Genomic DNA, 21,049 nt, shown 5'->3' on the forward strand with positions numbered 1-21,049 from the left:
TGCTTCTCCCTCTGCCTGTCTCTCTCTCTCTCTCTCTCTCTCTCTCTCTCTCTGTATCTCATGAATAAATAAAATCTTTTTAAAAATTTTAGAGCATCAGAAATGGTAAATATATGGGCATATATTGTAAATAATACTCCTCATGGGCTCTTAAAATATATTCAGCAATTGAGTGTAAAAACCAGGGACACATGAGTGGCTCAGTCAAGCATCCAACTCTTGATTTCAGCTCAGTTCATGATCTCAGGATGATGAGATCGAGCCCTGCCACAAGCTCTGAGCTCAGCACTGAGGCTGCTTGAGACTCTCTCTCCCTCCCCTTTGGCCCCTCCACCCGTTTATGCTCTCTGTATCTCTCTGTAAAATAAAGAAATAAAATCTTAAAAACAAAAGAAAGCAAAAAACATAAAACATTTTTCCTTTTGGGACCTTATTATATAGAGAGACATAGTCTCAAAACAACCCAGTCATAGAAGGTACCATGGCCAAAATGGTGCTAAGGTTTCTAGATTCCACTATAATTAGTACAGTATGGATAGTAACATCAATGCATTCAGTGTGTATCCTTTTATCTGGAACTCAATCACTAAAAAATACACAACCACATATTATGGAAAACACAGTAGATAAATTGAGGTGGAATGCTAAAAACTCTTCAAGTAACCCATGGAAAAGCCAAGAAAGGAAAGACAGGCATACAGCACAAAGGGAAGAAACAGAAAACAAGTACTAAAATGGCTGACCTAGGCTAAATCCTAATCTTTCGAGAATTATGTTAAATGTAAATGGCTGAACACACCACTTAAAGCAGATTGTCAAAGTGGGCTAAGAAAACAAAAACAGGGCAGCCCTGGTGGCCCAGTGGTTTAGCGCCGCCTTCAGCCCAGGGCGTGATCCTGGAGACCCGGGATTGAGTCCCACATCGGGCTCCCTGCACGGAGCCTGCTTCTCCCTCTGCCTGTGTCTCTCATGAATAAATAAATAAAATCTTAAAACAAAAACAAGGGCAGCCCCGGTGGCTCAGAGGTTTAGTGCCGCTTTCGGCCCCGGGTGTGATCCTGGAGACCTGGGATCAAGTCCCATGTCAAGCTCCCTGCTTGGAGCCTGCTTCTCCCTTTGCCTGTGTCCCTGCCACTCTCTCTCTGTGTGTGTCTCTCATGAATAAGTAAATAGAAGCTTAAATTTAAAAAACTGACCCAACTGTATTCTGTCTCCCATGAGCTCACTTCAAATATAATGAAATAACGAGGTTCAAAGTCAAAGGATAGCAATAGTTACGTCATGCAAACACTGATCCAAAGGCAGCTGGGATGGGTATAAAATGGGAGGATCTAATGGCAGGACCTGCTTATTTTTGTGACATGCTTAGCCAGGAGCGTCTCTCTCAGAATCAGCTGAATGTTCCTCCTTTTCCCTCTTACAGCTTCTGTGGAGACCAGTAATGCTAACTCCATCTCTGTGTTTCGTGGAGCTGTTCCATGAAAGCCCGATGTACCCATTCCTGGTACCAGCCAAAACACCAGAGGCAAATGGGTTTCTTGCCAGCACTTGCATTTGCTTCCACTCCTGACCTGTACTCCATCAAGAGGACTTCATCATTCCGGTATAAATAGCAATAGATGGGACGCCTGGGTGGCTCAGCGGTTGGGTGCCTGCCTTTGGCTCAGATCATGATCCTGGGATCTGGGATCGAGTTCTGAATCGGGCTCCCTGCGAGGAGCCTGCTTCTCCCTCAGCCTGTGTCTCTGCATCTCTGTGTGTGTGTGTGTGTCTTGTGAATGAATAAATAAATCTTTAAAAAAAATAGCAACAGATAAAACGCTAAAGACGCAGAATATTTAAAAAAAATTAAAACTTGTGAATGTCATGAAAGTCCTCAACAGAGAGTTTCTGTAAGCCTTCCTGGCTTAATTGTCAGCAGGTGACACCTCAGATATAACGTTGACTGGAATTGCTTCTCACATTACTCAGGAGAATTGGTCATCCTGGACCCTGTCAATCATAAACACAGAGAAAAGAAATGTGTCAATGGATGAAATAGTAATTTCTTTCAACCTGCCTTAAAAAAACCATTTAGTATGGATATTCCTACTCTCTTCAGATCTTCTTGAGGTTAAGGTATTAGGATACAGGAAGAGAGTCCAAGATAGCAGAGGAGTAGGAGACCTTAGTTTCCTCAGATCCTAGGAATTCAGCTATATAGCTATTAAATCATTCTGAACACCCACAAACTCAACTGGAGCTCTAAATAAACTACAGAGAAAAGTGCTCATTTTCTGTTGTGCCCAAGATTACGTATTCGAGAAACCACCAAGGAGCCAACACCGATGCAAGCACATGGAGGGTTTATTTGCAAGCTCAAGCTTGGGTCCAAGTATAGCCGACACAGAGGGGCAGGGACTTGGACCCCCAAGTGGGTTACAGCTGGGTTTTTTATAGGCTGGTCTAGGGGGTTTTCAGAAGAGGTGGAGGAATTTCTCAAGTTCTGTTTACATTCTGATATGGGGCTTTCAAGGGCATTGAGCTCTGTTCTCATTCTAATATAGGACTTTCTACCACGGGCGGGCGTGGGCTCTGTTGTCTTTCTGATATGGGATTCTCTGCTGAGGACATTCTGCAGTTTTTCCTGTAAAGTTCAGCTCTTATTCACAGGGGCCTAAGATGGCTGTACTTGTGCTAATGCTAAACTTTAGGTGGAATGGCCTTGATTTTTCTCGGCCTCCACATTTTCTACAAAGTGGGAGGTGCAGAGAAGTGCATCGGAGGCAATATGGCAATACGGGGGAAGATAAACATTGGAGGGGAGGGAGCCTCCATCAGCTGGCTACCAGAAAATGATAGAGCAGCGGAGTGCACAATTGGAAATTTTAGAAGCCTACTCTGGTGAGGGACATCCCTGCCTGAAAGGTGCTCGGGCAGCAGAGCAGGGGCCGAGTCTTAGGTGGGACAGGGTGGTCTCAGGATCCTCAGGGTCACAGGAAGACTGGAGGTGCCTGAGTGGGGCAGAGCTCTCAGGCATCAGAGCAGGGAAACAGCTGCAATCAGCGGGTCCGGGAGTGGGCTTTCAGCTCAGGGTGGCCATAAACTGGAACTGGGGCACAGTCCATGCCACCACTCTCTGAGCAGGAGCCCAGCAAATGGCAGAACTCGAGAGACGTCCCCTTCCTCCCCAGGGAGGAGCGGTGTGGGAGCGACCCACAGGAGTCTGCAGGATTTGGAGACTGGAACCAGGTCATGCCTGAAATAGAAACGCTCAGTCCCAGGCTCAGTGAACACGGGGTGAGGATGGGGACCAGGGAGATGGGAGTGATGGACTGCTTTTCCCAAGGGCAGAGCTGAGGCGTGGGCCCCCCCACCCCACCCCCTGAGCTTTCAGCTCCAGGGCTGGAGATTGGGAGGCTTCCATTTTCACTCTCATCCCCTAAGGCTGCCTAGAAAGGCTTCAGGGAAAAGCCACATAAAGCAATCCTGAGAAGCTTACTTAGCCTGCCCCCTGGCAAGGGCGGTGCAGTCCCGCCAGGGGCAAAGATACGTGAGAATCAACACAACATGCCCCTCCCCCAGGTCAGCAAGAACATCCAGCCAAGACCAAGTTCACCAACCTCGAGAACTGTAAAACTCCAGGGCTACAGGAATACAGTGTATATAATTCATAGTGGGTTTCTTTCCCCCAAAATTCTTCAGTCCCATAATTTTAATTTTTTCTCTCCTTTTCAACCAATTTCTTGTTTTATCAAAACTCTTTTTAAATTTTTTTATTTTTTATATTTCTTAAAGATTTTATTTATTCATGAGAGACAGAGAGAGAGAGAGAGAGAGAGAGGCAGAGACACAGGCAGAGGGAGAAGCAGGCTCCATGCAGGGAGCCTGACGTGGGACTTGATCCTGGGACTCCAGGATCAGGCCCTGGACTGAAGGCAGTGCTAAACCGCTGAGCCACCAGGGATGCCCCTTATCAACTCTGTTTTAATTTTTTTTTAATTTTAATTTTTACATTTACATTCTACCATTTCATTGTATTTAATTCTATCTTCTATATATATATGTTTTTCTTTCTTATTTTCTAATTTCTTTCATATTTCTAATTTTGGGATGCAATTTCTTCTAACAGACCAAATACACCCAAAGTGTAGTGTATGGCTCTCTTCTCCTCACCAGTCTGGTCATATTCACTTTTCTCTTTCTCTTTTTTTCTGTTTTGTTAAAGATTTTTAAATTTTTATCTTTATAGTTACATTCTATCCTTTCAATGTATTTAATTTTATTTTTATATCTATGTTTTTCTTTCTTTACAATTTTGAAGTGTAGTTTCTTCTAACAAACTGACCAAAATACACTCAGGATATAGTGTAATCCTCTGTTCTGTTCACCTATCTGTTTATATTCCAATTTTTTGTCTTTTAATTTCCATTTTTACAGTTACATTCTATCCTTTCATTGTATTTAAGTTTTTGTACATATAAATTTTTTTTGTTACAATTTTGGGATCTAGTTTTCTAACAAGTGGATCAAAATACACACAGAGTCCAGTGTATTGCTCAATTCTGTTCACTTGTCTGATTATATTCTCTCTCTCTCTCTCTCTCTCTCTCTTTTTAAGTTTTGAGCTTCTTCTGATTTGTTTAGGGGTCATTGTTGCCATTTTAGTATTTTGTGCCCTTGTCCCTCTATTCTTCTCTGGTAAAAGGACAAGTTGGAAAAACTCACCTCAAAAAAGAAAACAAGAGGCAGTATTGACTGTCAGGGACTTAATCGGTATGGACATAAGTAACATATCAGCACTAGAGTTCAGAATAATGATTATAAAGATAGTAGCCGGGCTCAAAAAAAAGCATAGAAGACACTAGAGAATCGCTTTCTCAAGAAATAAAAGAACTAAAAATCTAGTCAAGTGGAAATTAAAAAAGGCTATTAATGAGATCCAATAAAAAATGGAGGTTCTAACAACTAGGATAAATGAGGCAGAAGAGAGAATTAGTGATGTAGAAGACAAAATGATGGAGAGTAAAGATGCTGAGAAAAAGAGAGATAAACAACTACTGGATCATGAGGGGCGAATTTGAGAGATAAGTGATACCATAAAGCAAGACAATATTAGAATAATTGGAATCCCAGAAGAAGACAAAAGAGAGAGGGACAGAAGTTACATTAGAGCAAACTCTAGGTGAGAACTTCCCTAATGGGGGGAAGGAAATAGGCATCCAAATAAAGGAGGCACAGAGAACACCCCTTAAAATCAATAAAAATAGGTCAACACCTCAACATAGAACAGCGAAACTTGTAAATCTCAGAGACAAAGAAAATCCTGAAAGTAGATCAGGACAAGAGGTCTATAACCTACAAGGGTAGAAACATAAGGCTGGCAGCAGACCTATCCATAGACACTTGGCAGGGCAGAAAAGACTGCCATGATATATATTCAGGGTGTTAAATGAGAAAAATATGCAGCCAGGAATACTTTATCCATCTATGATGTCATTCAAAATAGAAGAAGATATAAAGAGTTTTCAGAACAAACAGAAACTAAAAGAATTTGTGATTACCAAACCAGTCCTACAAGAAATATTAAAAGGGAGCCTTTAGGGGCAGCCCTGGTGGCGCAGCAGTTTAGCACCGCCTGCAGCCTAGGGCATGAACCTGGAGACCCGGGATCGAGTCCCACTTCAGGCTTCCTGCATGGAGCCTGCTTCTCTGTCTGTGTCTCTGCCTCTCTCTCTCTCTCTCTCTCCTCTGAATAAATAAATAAATCTTAAAAAAATAAAAATAAAAAATAAAAGGGAGCCTTTAAGGGAAGGGAGAGCCCCAAAATAACATAGACCATTAAAAAGAAAACCATAGCTGGGGGCATCACAATGCCAGATTTCAGGTTGTACTACAAAGCTGTGGTCATCAAGACAGTGTGGTACTGGCACAAAAACAGACACATAGATCAATGGAACAGAATAGAGAACCCAGAAGTGGACCCTGAACTTTATGGTCAACTAATATTCGATAAAGGAGGAAAGACTATCCATTGGAAGAAAGACAGTCTCTTCAATAAATGGTGCTGGGAAAATTGGACATCCACATGCAGAAGAATGAAACTGGACCACTCTCTTTCACCATACACAAAGATAAACTCAAAATGGATGAGAGATCTAAATGTGAGACAAGAGTCCATCAAAATCATAGAAGAGAACACAGGCAACACACTTTTTGAACTCGGCCACAGTAACTTCTTGCAAGATACATCCACAAAGGCAAAAGAAACAAAAGCAAAAATGAACTATTGGGACTTCATCAAGATAAGAAGCTTTTGCACAGCAAAAGATACAGTCAACAAAACTAAAAGACAACCTACAGAATGGGAGAAGATATTTGCAAATGACGTATCAGATAAAGGGCTAGTTTCCAAAATCTATAAAGAACTTATTAAACTCAACACCAAAGAAACAAACAACCCAATCATGAAATGGGCAAAAGACATGAAGAGAAATCTCACAGAGGAAGACATGGACATGGCCAACATGCACATGAGAAAATGCTCTGCATCACTTGCCATCAGGGAAATACAAATCAAAACCACAATGAGATACCACCTCACACCAGTGAGAATGGGGAAAATTAACAAGGCAGGAAACAGCAAATGTTGGAGAGGATGCGGAGAAAAGGGAACCCTCTTACACTGTTGGTGGGAATGTGAACTGGTGCAGCCACTCTGGAAAACTGTGTGGAGGTTCCTCAAAGACTTAAAAATAAACCTGCCCTACGACCCAGCAATTGCACTGTTGGGGATTTACCCCAAAGATTCAGATGCAATGAAACGCCGGGACACCTGCACCCCGATGTTTCTAGCAGCAATGGCCACAATAGCCAAACTGTGGAAGGAGCCTCGGTGTCCATCGAAAGATGAATGGATAAAGAAGATGTGGTTTATGTATACAATGGACTATTACTCAGCCATTAGAAACGACAAATACCCACCATTTGCTTCAACGTGGATGGAACTGGAGGGTATTATGCTGAGTGAAATAAGTCAATCGGAGAAGGACAGTGGATGTTCTCATTCATTTGGGGAATATAAAAAATAGTGAAAGGGAATATAAAGGAAGGGAAAAGAAATGTGTGGGAAATATCAGGAAGGGAGACAGAACATAAAGACTCCTAACTCTGGGAAATGAGCTAGGGGTGGTGGAAGGGGAGGAGGGCGGGGGGTGGAGGGGAATGGGTGACGGGCACTGAGGCGGACACTTGACGGGATGAGCACTGGGTATTTCTCTGTATGTTGGTAAATTGAACGCCAATAAAAATTAATTAAAAAATAAAAATAAATAAATAAATAAAAAAACATAGACCAAAAAGGAACTGAGACAATATACAGAAACAGTGACTTTTTAGGTAATGAAATGACACTAAATTCATCTTTTTTAAAATATATATTTTATTTATCTATTCATGAGAGACACACAGGGAGAGAGGCAGAGACATAGGCAGAGGGAGATGCAGGCTCCCTGCAGGAAGCCTGATGCAGGACTCAATCCCAGGACCCTGGGATCACGACCTGAGCTGAAGGCAGATGCTCAACCACTGAAGCATCCAGGTGCCCCTAAATTTATATCTTTCAATAGTTAGTCTGAATATAAATGGGCTAAATGCCCCAATCAAAAGATACAAAATATCAGATTAGATAAAAAGCAAGACCCATCAATATGCTGTCTGCAAGAGACTCATTTTAGACCCAAAGAAATCACAAGATTTAAAGTGAGGGGGTGGGAAACCATTTATTATGCTAATGGATGTCAAAAGAAAGCTAGTGTAGTAATTCTTATATCAGACAAATTAGATTTTAAACCATCTCTCTGTAATAAGAGATGGAAGGACACTATATCATAATTAAAGGGTCTATCCAACAAGAAGATCTCACAATTGGGGCAGCCCCAGTGGTGCAGCAGTTTAGCGCCGCCTGCAGCCCGGGGTGTAATCCTGGAGACCCGGGATCGAGTCCCACGTCAGGCTCCCTGCGTGGAGCCTGCTTCTCCCTCTGCCTGCTTCTCCCTCTGCCTGTGTCTCTGCCTGCGTCTCTATGAATAAATAAATAAAATCTTAAAAAAAAAGAAGATCTCACAATTGTAAAGATTTATGTCCCTAACATGGAAGCAGCCAGTTATATAAGCCAATTAATAACAAAATTAAAGAAACACATTGATAGTAATACAATAATAGTAGGGGATTTAAACACCCCACTCATGGCAATGGACAGATAATCTAAGCAGATCACCAAGGAAACAAGGGCTTTGAATGACACATTGGACCAGATGGACTTCACAGATATATTCAGAGCATTCCTCCTAAAGCAGCAGAATGCACATTCTTCTCAAGTGCACATGGAACATTCTCCAGAATAGATCACATACTGGGTCACAGATCACATACTGGATCTCAACTGGTACAAAAGACTGGGATCATTCTCTGAATATTTTCAGACCATGATGCTTTCAAATTGGAGCTCAATCACAAGAGGAAATTTGGAAAGAACTCAAATACACGGAGGCTAAAGAGCATCCTACTAACAAATGAATGGGTCAACTAGGAAATTAAAGAAAAATCTTAAAAATTCATGGAAATAAATGAAAATGAAAGTTCAAAGCCTTTGGGATGCAAAGGTGGTCCTAAGAGGGAAGTATATAGCAACACAAGCCTTTACCAAGAAACAAGAAAGGTCTCAAGCACAACCTAACCTTACACCTATAGGAGCTGGAGAAAGAACAGCAAATAAAGCCTAAACTGAGCAGGAGAAAAGAAATATAGTTTAGAGCAGGAATCAATGAAATAGAAACCACAAGAAGAGTAGAACAGATCAATGAAACTAAGAGCTGATTCTTTGAAAGAGTTAATAAGATTGATAAACCCCTGGCCAGACTTATCAAAAAGAAAAAAGACCCGAATAAATAAAATCATGAATGAAAGAGGAGAGATCACAACCAACATGGGAGAAATACAAACAATTACAAGAACATATTATGAGCAACTATATGCCAAAAATTAGGCAATCTGGATAAAATGGATCTATTCTTAAAGATATGTAAAATACCAAAACTGAAATAGGAAGAAATAGAAAATCTGAACAGACCTATAACCAGCAAGTAAATTGAAGCAGTAATAAAAAAAAAAAAACTCTCAATAAACAAGAGTCGTGGGCCAGATGGCTTCCCAGAGGATTTCTACCAAACATTTAAAGAAGAATTAATGTTTATTCTTCTGAAGCTCTTTCAAGAAATAGAAATGGAAGGAAAACTTCCAATCTCTATGAAGGCAACATTACCTTAGTTCCAAAACCAGACAAAGATCCCACCAAAATGGAGAATTACAGACCAAAATCCCTGATAAACATGGATGCAAAAATTCTCACCAAAATACTAAGGATCCAACTGGATATTAAAAGGATTATGCACAATGATCATTTGGGATTTATGGGCTGCAAGGGTGGTTAACCATCTGCAAATCAGTTAATGTGATAAACTACATTAATAAAACAAATGACAAAAATCATATGATCCTCTCAATAGATGCAGAAAAAGCATTTGACAAAGTACAGCACCCTTTATTGATTAAAACTCTTCACAGTGTAGGGATAGAGGGAACATACCCCAATAGCATAAAAGCCATATATGAAAAGCCCACAGTGAATATCCTTCTCAATGAGGAAAAATTGAGAGCTTTACCCCTAAAGTCAGGAACACAACAGGGATGTCCACATGTACTACTGTTATTCAACATTACTACAAGAAGTTCTAGCCTCAGGAATCACACAACAAAAAGAAATAAAAGGCATCCAAATCAGCTAAGAAGAAGTGAAACTTTCACTCTTTGTAGATTACATGATATTCTATATGGAAAACCCAAAAGACTCCACCTCAAGATTGCTAGAACTCATACTGGAATTCAGTAGAGTGGCAAGATATAAAATCAATGCACAGAAATCAGTTGCATTTCTATACACTAACAATGAGGCAGAAGAAAGAGAAATTAAGGGTCAATCCCATTGACAACTGGACCAAAAACCATAAGATACCTAGCAATAAACCTAACCAAAGGGGCAAAGGATCTGTACTCAGAAAACTATAGAACATTGATGAAAACATTAAGGAAGATACAAATAAATGGAAAAACATTCTATGGTAATGTATTAGAAGAACAAATATTGTTAAAATGTCTTTAAAATATGTACATTCAATGCAATCACTCTCAAAATACCATCAACTTATTTCACAGAGTTGGAACAAATAATCCTAAAATTTGTATGGAACCAGAAAAGACCTCGACTAGCCAAAGGAATGTTGAAAAAGAAAACCCAAACTGGTGGCATCTCAATTCTGGACTTTAAGCTCTATTACAAAGCTGTGATCATCAAGACAATATGGTACTGGTACAAAAACAGACACATAGATCAATGGAACAAAATAGAGAACCCAGAAATAGACCCTCAATGCTATGGTCAACTAATCTTCAACAAAGCAGGAAAGAATATCCAATGGACAAAACATAGTCTCTTCAACAACTGGTGTTGGGAAAATTGGGTAGCTACATGTAGAAAAATGAAACTGAACCATTTCCTCACACTATACACAAAAATAGACTCAAAATGGATGAAAGACCCAAATGTGAGACAGGAATCCATCAAAATCCTAGAGAAGGGGGGTAGGGTAATTGGGTGATGGGCACCGAGGAAGGCACTTGATGGGATAAGCACTGGGTGTTATACTATATGCTAGCAAATTGAATTTAAATTTTAAAATGTAAAAAAAAAAACTTCCTAGAGAAGAACATGGGCAGCAACCTCTGTTACCTTGGCTGCAGCAATGCCTTGCTAGATACATCTCCAAAGTTAAGAAAAACAAAAGGAAAAATGAACTATTGGGACTTGATAAGGATAAAAAGTTTTGGTACAACAGAGGAAAGACTCAACAAAACCAAAAGACAACCTACAGAATGGGAGAAGATATTGGCAAATAATGTATCATATAAAAGCTAGTATCCAAAATCTATAAAGAACATATCAAAATCAACACCTAAAGAACAAATAATCCAGTCAAAAAATGGGCAGAAGACATGAACACACATTTCTCAGAAGACATACAAATTGCCAACAGGCACATGACAAAATGCTTAACACCACTTGGCATCAGAGAAATACAAATCACAACCACAATACCTCACACCAGTCAGAATGGCTAATTTTAACAAGTCAAGAAACAACACATGTTGGTGAGGATGTGGAGAAATGGAAACCCTCATACACTGTTGGTGGGAATGCAAGATGGTGCAGCCACTTTGGAAAACAGTAGGAAGTTTCCTCAAAAAGTTGAAAATAGAGCTTCCCTATGACCCAGCAATTGCACTACCGGGTATTTGCCCCAAAGATACAAATGTGGTGATCCAAAGGGGAACCTGCATCCCAATGTTTATAGCAGCAACATCTACAATAGCCAAACTATGGAAAGAGCCCACATGTCCATTAAAAGATAAATGGATGAAGAAGTTGTGTATACAGTGGAATACTACTCAGCCATCAAAAAATGAAATCTTGCTATATGCAATGATGTGGGTAGAATTAGAGGATATTATGCTAAGTGAAATAACTCAATCAGAGAAAGACAATTGTATGATCTAACTCATGTGGAATTTAAGAAACAAAACAGAATCATAGGGGAAGAGAGGAAAAAAATGAAACAAGATGAAATTAGAGAGGGAGACAAATCATAAGAGACTCTTAAACATAGGAAGCAAACATCATTGCTGGAGGGAAAGGAGTGGAAAGATGGGGTAACTGTGTGATGGACATTAAGGAAGGCTTGGTATGTAATGCGCACTGGGTATTATATAAGACTGATGAATCACTGAACTCTATTTCTGAAACCAATAATACATTATATATAATTAATTAGATTTAAATTTAAAAAAAGAAAAATTTAAAGATTTTGGATATAGTAATAGGTATTTGCCAAGTTACAGATCAGTCCTCAATAAAACCTGTGTGTTGGTTGAGTAGGTGTTACTTGGACCTCTTTTGTCTTGGACACTGAAATCAATGATCACATGTTCATTTATGCATTTCCTTCTTTTTCCTTCCTTTTTTTAACAAAAAAAAAGATTTATTCAATTTCTTTATTTGAAGGGGGCAGAGTGAGTGGTAGGAGGGGCAGAGGGAGAGGATCTCAAGCAGACTCCAAGCTGTGCACTGAGCCCAATGCAGGGCTCAACATCATGACCCTGAGATCAACACCTGACCTGAAATCAAGAGTGAGATGCTTAATCCACTGAACTACCCAAGCACCCCTGTTTGTTCATTTTCAATGGAGAACACTAGATTCTCTCTTCGTGAGTATCCACCTGAGTCACTGTTGTAAACTCTGCTGGCTGAGGTAGGACATCAGGTAAGGATCTCTTCTATGAAGGCTTTGGAAGAGAATCTCCAGGGCCTGGTGCCCTTTCTTCTCCACCATCCTCAGCAGGGTCTCATTCCTCCGCTGCTGTGTAGGGCACTGCTGCACCAGCTCCTTCTCTTCCTCGGTGAAGACCTCACTGTCCTGAAGGTCATCCAGTACTCCATTCAGGTCTCCCAGCCTGGCTTGCAGCTGCCGGCGGTGCTCCTTCAGAAAGGCCTTACCTGCGCAGAAGGAAGAGTTGAAGACTCAGAAAGGGATAGCACTCTTATGGAGTTCACAAACTCCATAAGACATAAGACATATTTCCTTTTTCATTTTTCCCTGAAGTAAGCTCCATGCCCAGTGTGAAGCCTAACTCAGGGCTTGAACACATGACCCTGAGATCAAACTCAGAACTGAGATCAGGAGCCAGATGCTTAACTCACTGGGCCACCCCGATGACCCTTAAAGACATAATTCTCTGTGGAGATAATGTTCATTCTCTTTTGCATGTTGCCCAGACAGACCTTACATGCACATCTTCAGGATTCCCAGTCCATTTTCAGGGGTCTATGAATTTAGGGAAACTCAATGATTCCTCTACTTCAATCCCTTCCTATCCCCTCCCTCCAAGCTTGGAGCACCTCTCCTTCATTACTTTCCAGTTTTCTTTGGAATCCTAGAGAGGCTCTATCTTGCTGTACACTCATCTATTCATCTTCTAACAATCTTCAAGCTCATACATTGATATGCATGATACCGGAGGTGCAGGTGGTCTAGACTAGCACCCCACCCTCAGGGGTCTTCTTAAAAAGTGTATAGAAAGAGATGTAAGTGGCTAAATACAGCACAGAAGGAACCAGGAACTGTAGAGAAGAAGGTATTTTGCATCATGTTGACTCAGGGTTCATGCTGGTTCCCATATATAATACCTGTGTGACCTTCGCCAAATCACATCACTTTCTTGTTTCTCAGTTCATTCAGTTCTACCATGACTGTTTTAGCCTTTTTTTTTTTTTTTTGAGAGAGAGAGAGAGAGCTCCAGCAGGTGGAGGAGGGCAGAGGGAGAAAGAGAACCTTAAGCAGGCTCCATGCCGTGCTTAGAGCCCAACTGAGGGCCCAGTCTCATAACCCTGAGATCATGACCTGAGCCAAAATCAAGAGTTGGATGCTTAACCTAATAAGCCACTTAAGAAGCTAAAAGTATGAATGCTTCCTACTTATAACTTATACAGTTAGAAATTTCGTTCTTAACACAATGTCACAGATCGTTAATGTCCAGTCATCTGCTCCTATAACCAAACAGTTTAATTTAATGATCTGATTTCTCTGAAGTCTTGGTGCTTATACTGAAAAGTCACAGGAACTGTACGTTCGATGACTCCTTGATTGGAATAGAGTTTTCTGTTTTCAGAAAGATTCTCATCTTAACCTAGTCTCGCTGCATTGGTTGTGGTCATCTTACCCATTTGTTTAACAACTTATACTCAATCTTCTTAACTGGACATAAACTTCACCTTTTTCCCCCTCTCTAGGATGCACTCTGAAACATTTAAACTCACTCAATGTTCGATCTGAGCCCATGTATTATTCTCTCCTAAATCCTCCTAATAATCCTTTGGAACACATCCACAACTGTTATTTTGATAAGCACTGTGAAGTCAGCTTTGTTGTTTCCACCTGCTGGAATAGAAACCCCATGAATGCGGGATGTGTGAAGTAACAGCCATTGCCATGTTAGCTCCAAACCTCCTCCATGATTCTGTGGGGGAGCAAGTCAAAGATTATTCACAGGGATAGACAGAAATGGGGTATTAAAGCACAGATACACATATTTGGCATGAATTTTTGGCATGCTACAGGCAGTCAGTAAGTTGCATTTGCCATCATGATCCTTTTAATTACCCTGATTTCATGAGGGAAAAATGCAACCAAAGCCTTTGGGTCAGAAAGGATAGGATGACTAGACTTTTTTTTAAATTTATGATAGTCACACACACACAGAGAGAGAAAGAGAGAGAGAGAGAGAGAGAGAGGCAGAGACAAAGGAAGAGGGAGAAGCAGGCTCCATGCACCGGGAGCCTGATGTGGGATTCGATCCCGGGTCTCCAGGATCACACCCTGGGCCAAAGGCAGGTGCCAAACCGCTGCTCCTCCCAGGGATCCCTGACTAGATTTTATTTTATTTTTTTTTATTATTATTTATTTATGATAGTCATACAGAGAGAGAGAGGCAGAGACAAGGCAGAGATACAGGCAGAGGGAGAAGCAGACTCCATGCACCCGGAGCCCGACGTGGGACTCGATCCCGGGTCTCCAGGATCGCGCCCTGGGCCAAAGGCAGGCGCCAAACCGCTGCGCCACCCAGGGATCCCCCTGACTAGATTTTAAAGCAAAGTCTTCACAGAAGAGTTAGTATCAAAAGAAGATCTGAAGGAGTAGGATCTTGTATGAAATACAAGATGCCACCAGGCCAAAAGGGAAAAAGAGGAAAAGAGATGTCATGCTTCACAGTGCATGGTGGCCAGAATGGAGATTTGGCTGGCAAAGATGTGGGCTGGCAGCAGCTTCTGAAAGGTCTTCTAGAGAGAGAAAACCAGGTTCAGCTTTATCTTGTGACAACGGGTGACATAACTCTTGCTCAAGAGCTTACATAATAGGAAGGGTAGAGACCTTCTGCTCCTGCCACACACTCACCACTTGCATAAATCCTTTTCATTTTGAAATCATCCTTAGCTCATGCTTACCCAAGATCAGTGGTTGGGTTGGAACCCAATTGCGACTCCAGGTGTGGGGTCTGATTTTCTTTAGCTAGTCTGCCTCTCTGGATCTCCTGACAATACCACCAGCTGGCCAGGACATGGGTCTATTGCCATTTCAATCAATGTGACACCTGAGGAGGAGTCTTCTCTTCACTGAGGGGCATCAAGAGATGCTATCTTTCTCCTCCTGGATGATCTGTTTTGAGATAGGAGGACTGTCACTTTTACCATGTGGAGCCTGACAGTCAAAGCCAACAATATGGAAGGCAGAAGGGAGTCCCTTGATCTTTATTCCTTATTTTATTTACTTATGTTAAAAAGGCTTTATTATTTTACATTTTTTGTAATCTCTACTCCCAACATGGGCTTGAACTCACAACCTCAAGATCAGGAATCACAAGTTCTTCCAACAGAGCCAGCAGCCAGGTGCCCCTTGACTCCTTACTTTGAATCATTTCTTTCTCTGCTACCTACCAACTCCAGGAACCTTAACCAATGCCCAGCTAATCCCTGTTCTTGATTTTTACAGCAGCCTCATAACGCGGTTCCCACTTCCTGTCCGTTCCTCGCCCACATTCATCCACACTCTTGAGAAAAGTGAATGCATTGCTACCTACCCTGCAAAAGTCCCCCGTTGGCCTTCAGCTTAAGGTCCAAAAGATTTCAACCATCATCCTTATGCTTTCAACGTCTGTTTCTTGCCTGCCTCTCTGGTCTCTTGGGGCCTCACTCCATCTAAAGCTTCATGTCCAGCCATATCAAACTACTTTCACCTATACTTCATCAGATGCAATATGTGTTCCCCAATAAGACTGGTTGCATGCTCAGAGTCTGCATATTATACCCCCTCACGAGTTTGTTCCCTGAAGTGGCTCAGGCTCCTTCTTTGTCTCTGACACCACTGAGTCTTTGTAAATGAAGAGAAGGTATGATCTCTCATTGAGCCACATCACACCACTCAAACACCTCCTGAAATCAGACACATCCTTCTGACTTTTGGTGGAAGCATTGCACTCACCTGAGAGAGGAGGAGGGGCTGCTGCAGAATGAAACTGGAGATCCACTAGGAAAGGAGGAGAAGATGGAGAATGAAATGAACCATATACCTTCATCTAGGTGTTCTTTTCTTTATTTGTAAGTGGTTTGTTCTTGTTTTATTCATTTAGTAATCTCTACAGCCAACATGGGGCTCAAACTCACAACCCCGAGATCAAGAGTCACGCGTTCTTCTGACTGAGCCACTCAGGCAACCCTGTAGTTTCTCTGGTCTTTGATGTAACCCACTAAAGTAATTTAACTCCACTTCCTAACTTAAAGATCCCATTGAAACATCATATACCAATGGCACCCAATTAAGTAGAAGATCACTTACTGCCTATTAAGGAAATGCATCCAAGGAGGGAGCTCATTTTTCCTTTCTATTTCTATTTCTATTTTTATTTAGAAGTCAATGTGAGGAAATGCGAAAGGTACAGTAAAAATGATCATACTGTTCGTCATTATCCTCTAGGTAAATGTATTTTTGACATGAAATGCCATCATTGAGTGAGTATATTTGATCAATAAGTGTCGATATTCTTTAAACTCTAGAACACTGAAATTGTTGATAGTTCAGAACTTGTAAGTTGAACACACTTGTAAGTCGGTGGGACATTTGCTGACTGGAGCAACCATTTGGGAAAATAACTAAATTGTGTTTATCATTAAGCCTTCAGCATGGTCTTATGCTTTCTTTCTAAAAGTCCTGCTGTTGTTTAAAGTTCTGAGAAATTTTGTGTCCTCCCTCCTTCAGCAGCTGCTTAGTCTCCATTTATGCCAACAAGTATAAAATTGCCCAAAGGATAGGATTAAACCAACTTTATGCACCTTCTGATTCTTATGATTAGCATCCCCTGTGCAACATCTCCTAGGTAGGAGAGGTTCCAATTCAACTCCAACAGCCACACCTATACCAGGCACACAAGACGAGTGCCAACACTTTTTTCAATGCAACATTGACTATAAACTGTAGTTGGGACTATACTCAGACCTTCTCCTCTGAGAAGGTCTTCACTACAACCAAGGGGAGAGAGGTGCATGATTTTTTTCCTCCCCCCAAATTGTAGACTCATATTGTCACCTACCTGGCTTCACCAAAGTGCGCCAGACCAAAGTCTTGTGTCTTTTTTCAGCAATTTCAAGTATGATTGGTTCCTTCATCCTCCCAGCATAGACTTTGGAGAATATCTGGATTTCTCCAGGACTCCTGTAGGATAATTTCAACTCCTAGAGGAAACACACCACTTGAATTACAGCATCAGGGGGTGGAGGGGGTGTGTGTGTGTGGAAAGGCCTGTTTGCCAACAGTGAACTGGTCACTGAATTATGATCGTTTCCTTCACAGTCTCATAGCTGGTTGACGGTGAAAAGAGGGAGGATGGTCAACAGCTTTTAAGGTTACAATTTTCAGAAATAGTATTATCCCTGAAAGGAAAGGTAGCCAAGCTTTTATCAGGGTGTGGTTCAGAGAGTAATCACCGGAGCTACTGACGCTGCATTAGTCTTCCATTGTTTTCTTTTAAAGATTTTATTTATTCATGATAGTCAACAGAGAGAGGCAGAGACACAGGCAGAGGGAGAAGCAGGCTCCATGCAGGGAGCCCGACGTGGGATTCGATCCGGGGTCTCCAGGATCACGCCCCGGGCCAAAGGCAGGCGCCAAACTGCTGCGCCACCCAGGGATCCTGTCTTCCATTGTTCTCCAAAGAACATAACATTTTGAAGCCTGAGTTAAATCTGAGTTAGATTCAATTCTACCAACCTCAGGTATTATCTCCAGATGAGCATTACTGGACACGATATAACGGGAACCAAAATTCAGGGGGTCCACTGGGGGTGAGGTCTGCAGACGCACACCATGAAACTTAGCTTCTTCATCATCTATTGCCTGAGGAAGAAGCAGAAGCAAATCAGAGGACAAAGCTAAAAGTAATAAAGCAAAGGTAGTGGCACACAAAGTCCTCCATATGTTGTATTAAGTAGCATGTGTGATATGATTCAAATGATGTAAAGATTTATGCCTCCGTGCATGAGGAGATACAGTTCTCTTATGATTTTATTTTTAAGAAATCTCTACACCCAGTGGGTGGTTCAAACTCACAATCCTGAGACTCAAAGTTGCATGCTCCTCCAACTAAGTCATACAGGTGCCCCATGGAAGGATGTATTAATACAATTTTACTGGTGGTTATCTCAGAGCCAAGGGATTTATATCTTTTTTAGGGGGGGGGGGTTAAATGGAGAGAGAATCTTAAGCAGTCTCTACATTCAGCAGAGCCTGACTTGGTGGCTCCATCTCGTGACCTTGAGATCATGACCTAAGCCAAAATGAAAAGTCATAAGCTTAAACAATTGAGCCATCCAGGTGTCTCCTCCCAAGACAATTCTTTTTATCACAAATCTCTGTATAGATTGATCATTCTTCCTATAATGTAGCAGGAATTGTCTGAGTGCTCCTCAAAGCTGCAGACAAAGACAATTCTTTCTGTTTGCCCTGGCAGGGGACCATCCAGTTTGCAGCTGGATCTATGAGGGATGAGGGAATAAAAGACTTCCCTGCATCACAAGGCTGCTGCCCCATGAAATGCTCTACTACCTGTGCACCAATACAGCTGTGACATCACCAGAGAGGCCCAGAAACAGAGCAGAGGAGCCTTCAGAACTATTTGAGGAACCTCCAAAGACACAAAATAGAACTGAAACAACAAAATAATAACAGGATTTGAGAGTCTCAGCAAAGCTCAATAGAGACTTTACAGAATTAACGAGCAAGAATCACTATCAAAATCAATTACAGTGTAAGTGTCCAGTTAGTAAATGCTCTTGGTGGGTAGTGATGAGAAGGAGGCAGGAAGGAGAAGGAGAGGCTGGTGATGTTCCACTTCTCGATCAGGTGCTGTATACAAGGTGTGTCCACTGTGAAAATTAGGGAGCAATACATTTATCTGCCTATTTGATTCATGTTAAAAGAAATCCGTATATCCATTTGAAGGGAAGGATGTCCAATGCTGATACACGAATTGGACCTGGAAGATCAAGTGGAAGAAAATTTTCAAATTGTATCAGGAAGGGAATGAAACTCCGGTGGGGGGCAATGGGCTTTCAAGGAGTCACTACACACATGCTAGTAAAGAGTAACAGCTCCACAGGGATAAAAAGAAAAGGAAGGAGGAAAGACAGTAATGTGCCATGCCATTTTAGGGGTGCCTGGCTGGCTCAGTCAGTAGAGCATGTCACTCCATCTCAGAGTGTTGAAATTGAGCCCCAGGTTAGGGTAGAGATGACTTTCTAGAAATCTTTTTAAAAATTATTTTAAATGAGTAGACACATTTAAAAGAAATTATGGTAATAAGAGATTGGAACCAAAATAACCAAATACATCACTATAACATTGACGGGTTATCCTATGTCTCTACTTCTGTGTGTATGTGTGTGTGTGTGTATTTTCTTGAATAAATAGATAAATCTTAAAAAAAAAAAAAAAACACATGTGTGGGGGGGACTCCTTGTTGGCCCACCAGTTGAGCGTCTGCCTTCAGCTCAGGGCACGATCCTGGGATCCAGGATCGGTTCTTACACTGGGCTCCCTGAGAGGAGCCTGCTTCTTTCTCCCTCTGCCTATGTCTCTGCCTCTCTCTGTGTGTGCCTCTCATAAATAAATAAATCTTTTTTTTTTTTAAGTGACGGTTATGGGCAGCCTGGGTGGCTCAGGTTTAGCGCTGCCTTCAGCCTGGGGTGTGGTCCTGGAGACCCAGGATTGAGTCCCACGTCGGGCTCCCTGGATGGGGCCTTCTTCTCGCTCTGCCTGTGTCTGTCTTTCTCTCTGTGTCTCTCATGAATAAATAAATAAAATCTTTTTTAAAAATTGACAGTTATTATTAAGAGCAGATTTCTGGAGATAGTGGGACATACTCCTGTACTTAGCTTGTTTTATGGATTGAAGGTAAATCCCTTTACCTGCCTTTTTTTTTTTTTTTAAATAGCACTTGTCATAGGCACATATATTTTTCCTGTAGGACAAACATTTCCATCTTCCAAATACTCTTTGGTTGTCCAGCATTTGTTTTGTGCACTCAACAGCCAAGCATGGCTAGTGGCTAATATATAGGATTGTGATGCTCCTGATGTAAACAGGGAACATTCTCAGGGCAAAAGTGGCATTTTGAGATTGTCTTGTGTTTTCAAATGAAGAAAAGGTTTGCCCTCTTTTCTTCCCCTCTGTATAGAGGACGACAGACCACATTTCATTCCTTCTGTCAACATTTCATGAATGTGTATAGTAGGCCTTACATTGTGCTTTTAACTAACCTGTGATTAAGAGGTTATTTATAATTTACAAAGAAACAGACAATAAGTAAATAATGAGACCAATGGAAAGAAATAAATAGACACAATGATTATAGCTTGGGTCAGATGACACTACGGGCAAAGAGATGACTTGGTTTATGTTCAAAGTGTAACAAGGATTTGGAGAAGAGTCTTGGCCAAGAAGTGTTGGGATATTTATGTTTGTACGAGATCTCCCTGTTGGCAGATAAAAAGGAGAAGTCAGATAGACAAAAAGTCTGAAGGCCTGAGTCCTATTTCCAGCAGAAGTCCGTGAAGGAGGGGGCCACCTTCTGGTGGCAGGAGGCCACCACTGCCAGTGGTGATAAGAAAAGGAAACTGGCTCCAGTGACATTATGAAAGTGACTTCTGAAAGCAGAGAGCTGAACTCACGCATCTCCACACTTATTGTCTCTTGCTCTATAGATTGCAAGCTCCAATAAAATTTCAAGCAATATTACGACAGTAAAACCCATTGATTTTCTTTCTTTTGTAGAAGTCATTGATATGGAGGATACA

The 21,049-nt window shown here is 41.4% G+C and overlaps 1 protein-coding gene across 6 annotated transcripts in view; it reads right to left on the reverse strand.

The window, feature by feature from the left end:
* Positions 1-497: 497 nt before the first annotated feature.
* CARD8 (caspase recruitment domain family member 8) overlaps positions 498-21,049 on the reverse strand; it is a 47,508-nt gene continuing 26,956 nt past the window's right edge. For 2 of the 6 annotated variants that reach the window (XM_072756084.1, XM_072756076.1), the window contains exons 9-13: positions 17,967-18,092; positions 17,290-17,431; positions 16,185-16,229; positions 12,370-12,646; positions 12,131-12,267 (exon numbers count right to left, since the gene is read on the reverse strand). In XM_072756084.1, coding sequence (XP_072612185.1) covers positions 12,375-12,646; positions 16,185-16,229; positions 17,290-17,431; positions 17,967-18,092 — 585 coding nt within the window. In that variant the 3' untranslated portion in view covers positions 12,131-12,267; positions 12,370-12,374. Of the gene's footprint in view, positions 1,993-12,130; positions 12,647-15,151; positions 15,363-16,184; positions 16,230-17,289; positions 17,432-17,966; positions 18,093-21,049 lie in introns of those variants that run through there. The other 4 variants (XM_072756051.1, XM_072756057.1, XM_072756067.1 and 1 more) reach the window with 3 other exon arrangements.

The sequence above is a fragment of the Vulpes vulpes genome, chromosome 1, assembly GCF_048418805.1.
Source record: "Vulpes vulpes isolate BD-2025 chromosome 1, VulVul3, whole genome shotgun sequence".
Taxonomy (NCBI): domain Eukaryota; kingdom Metazoa; phylum Chordata; class Mammalia; order Carnivora; family Canidae; genus Vulpes; species Vulpes vulpes.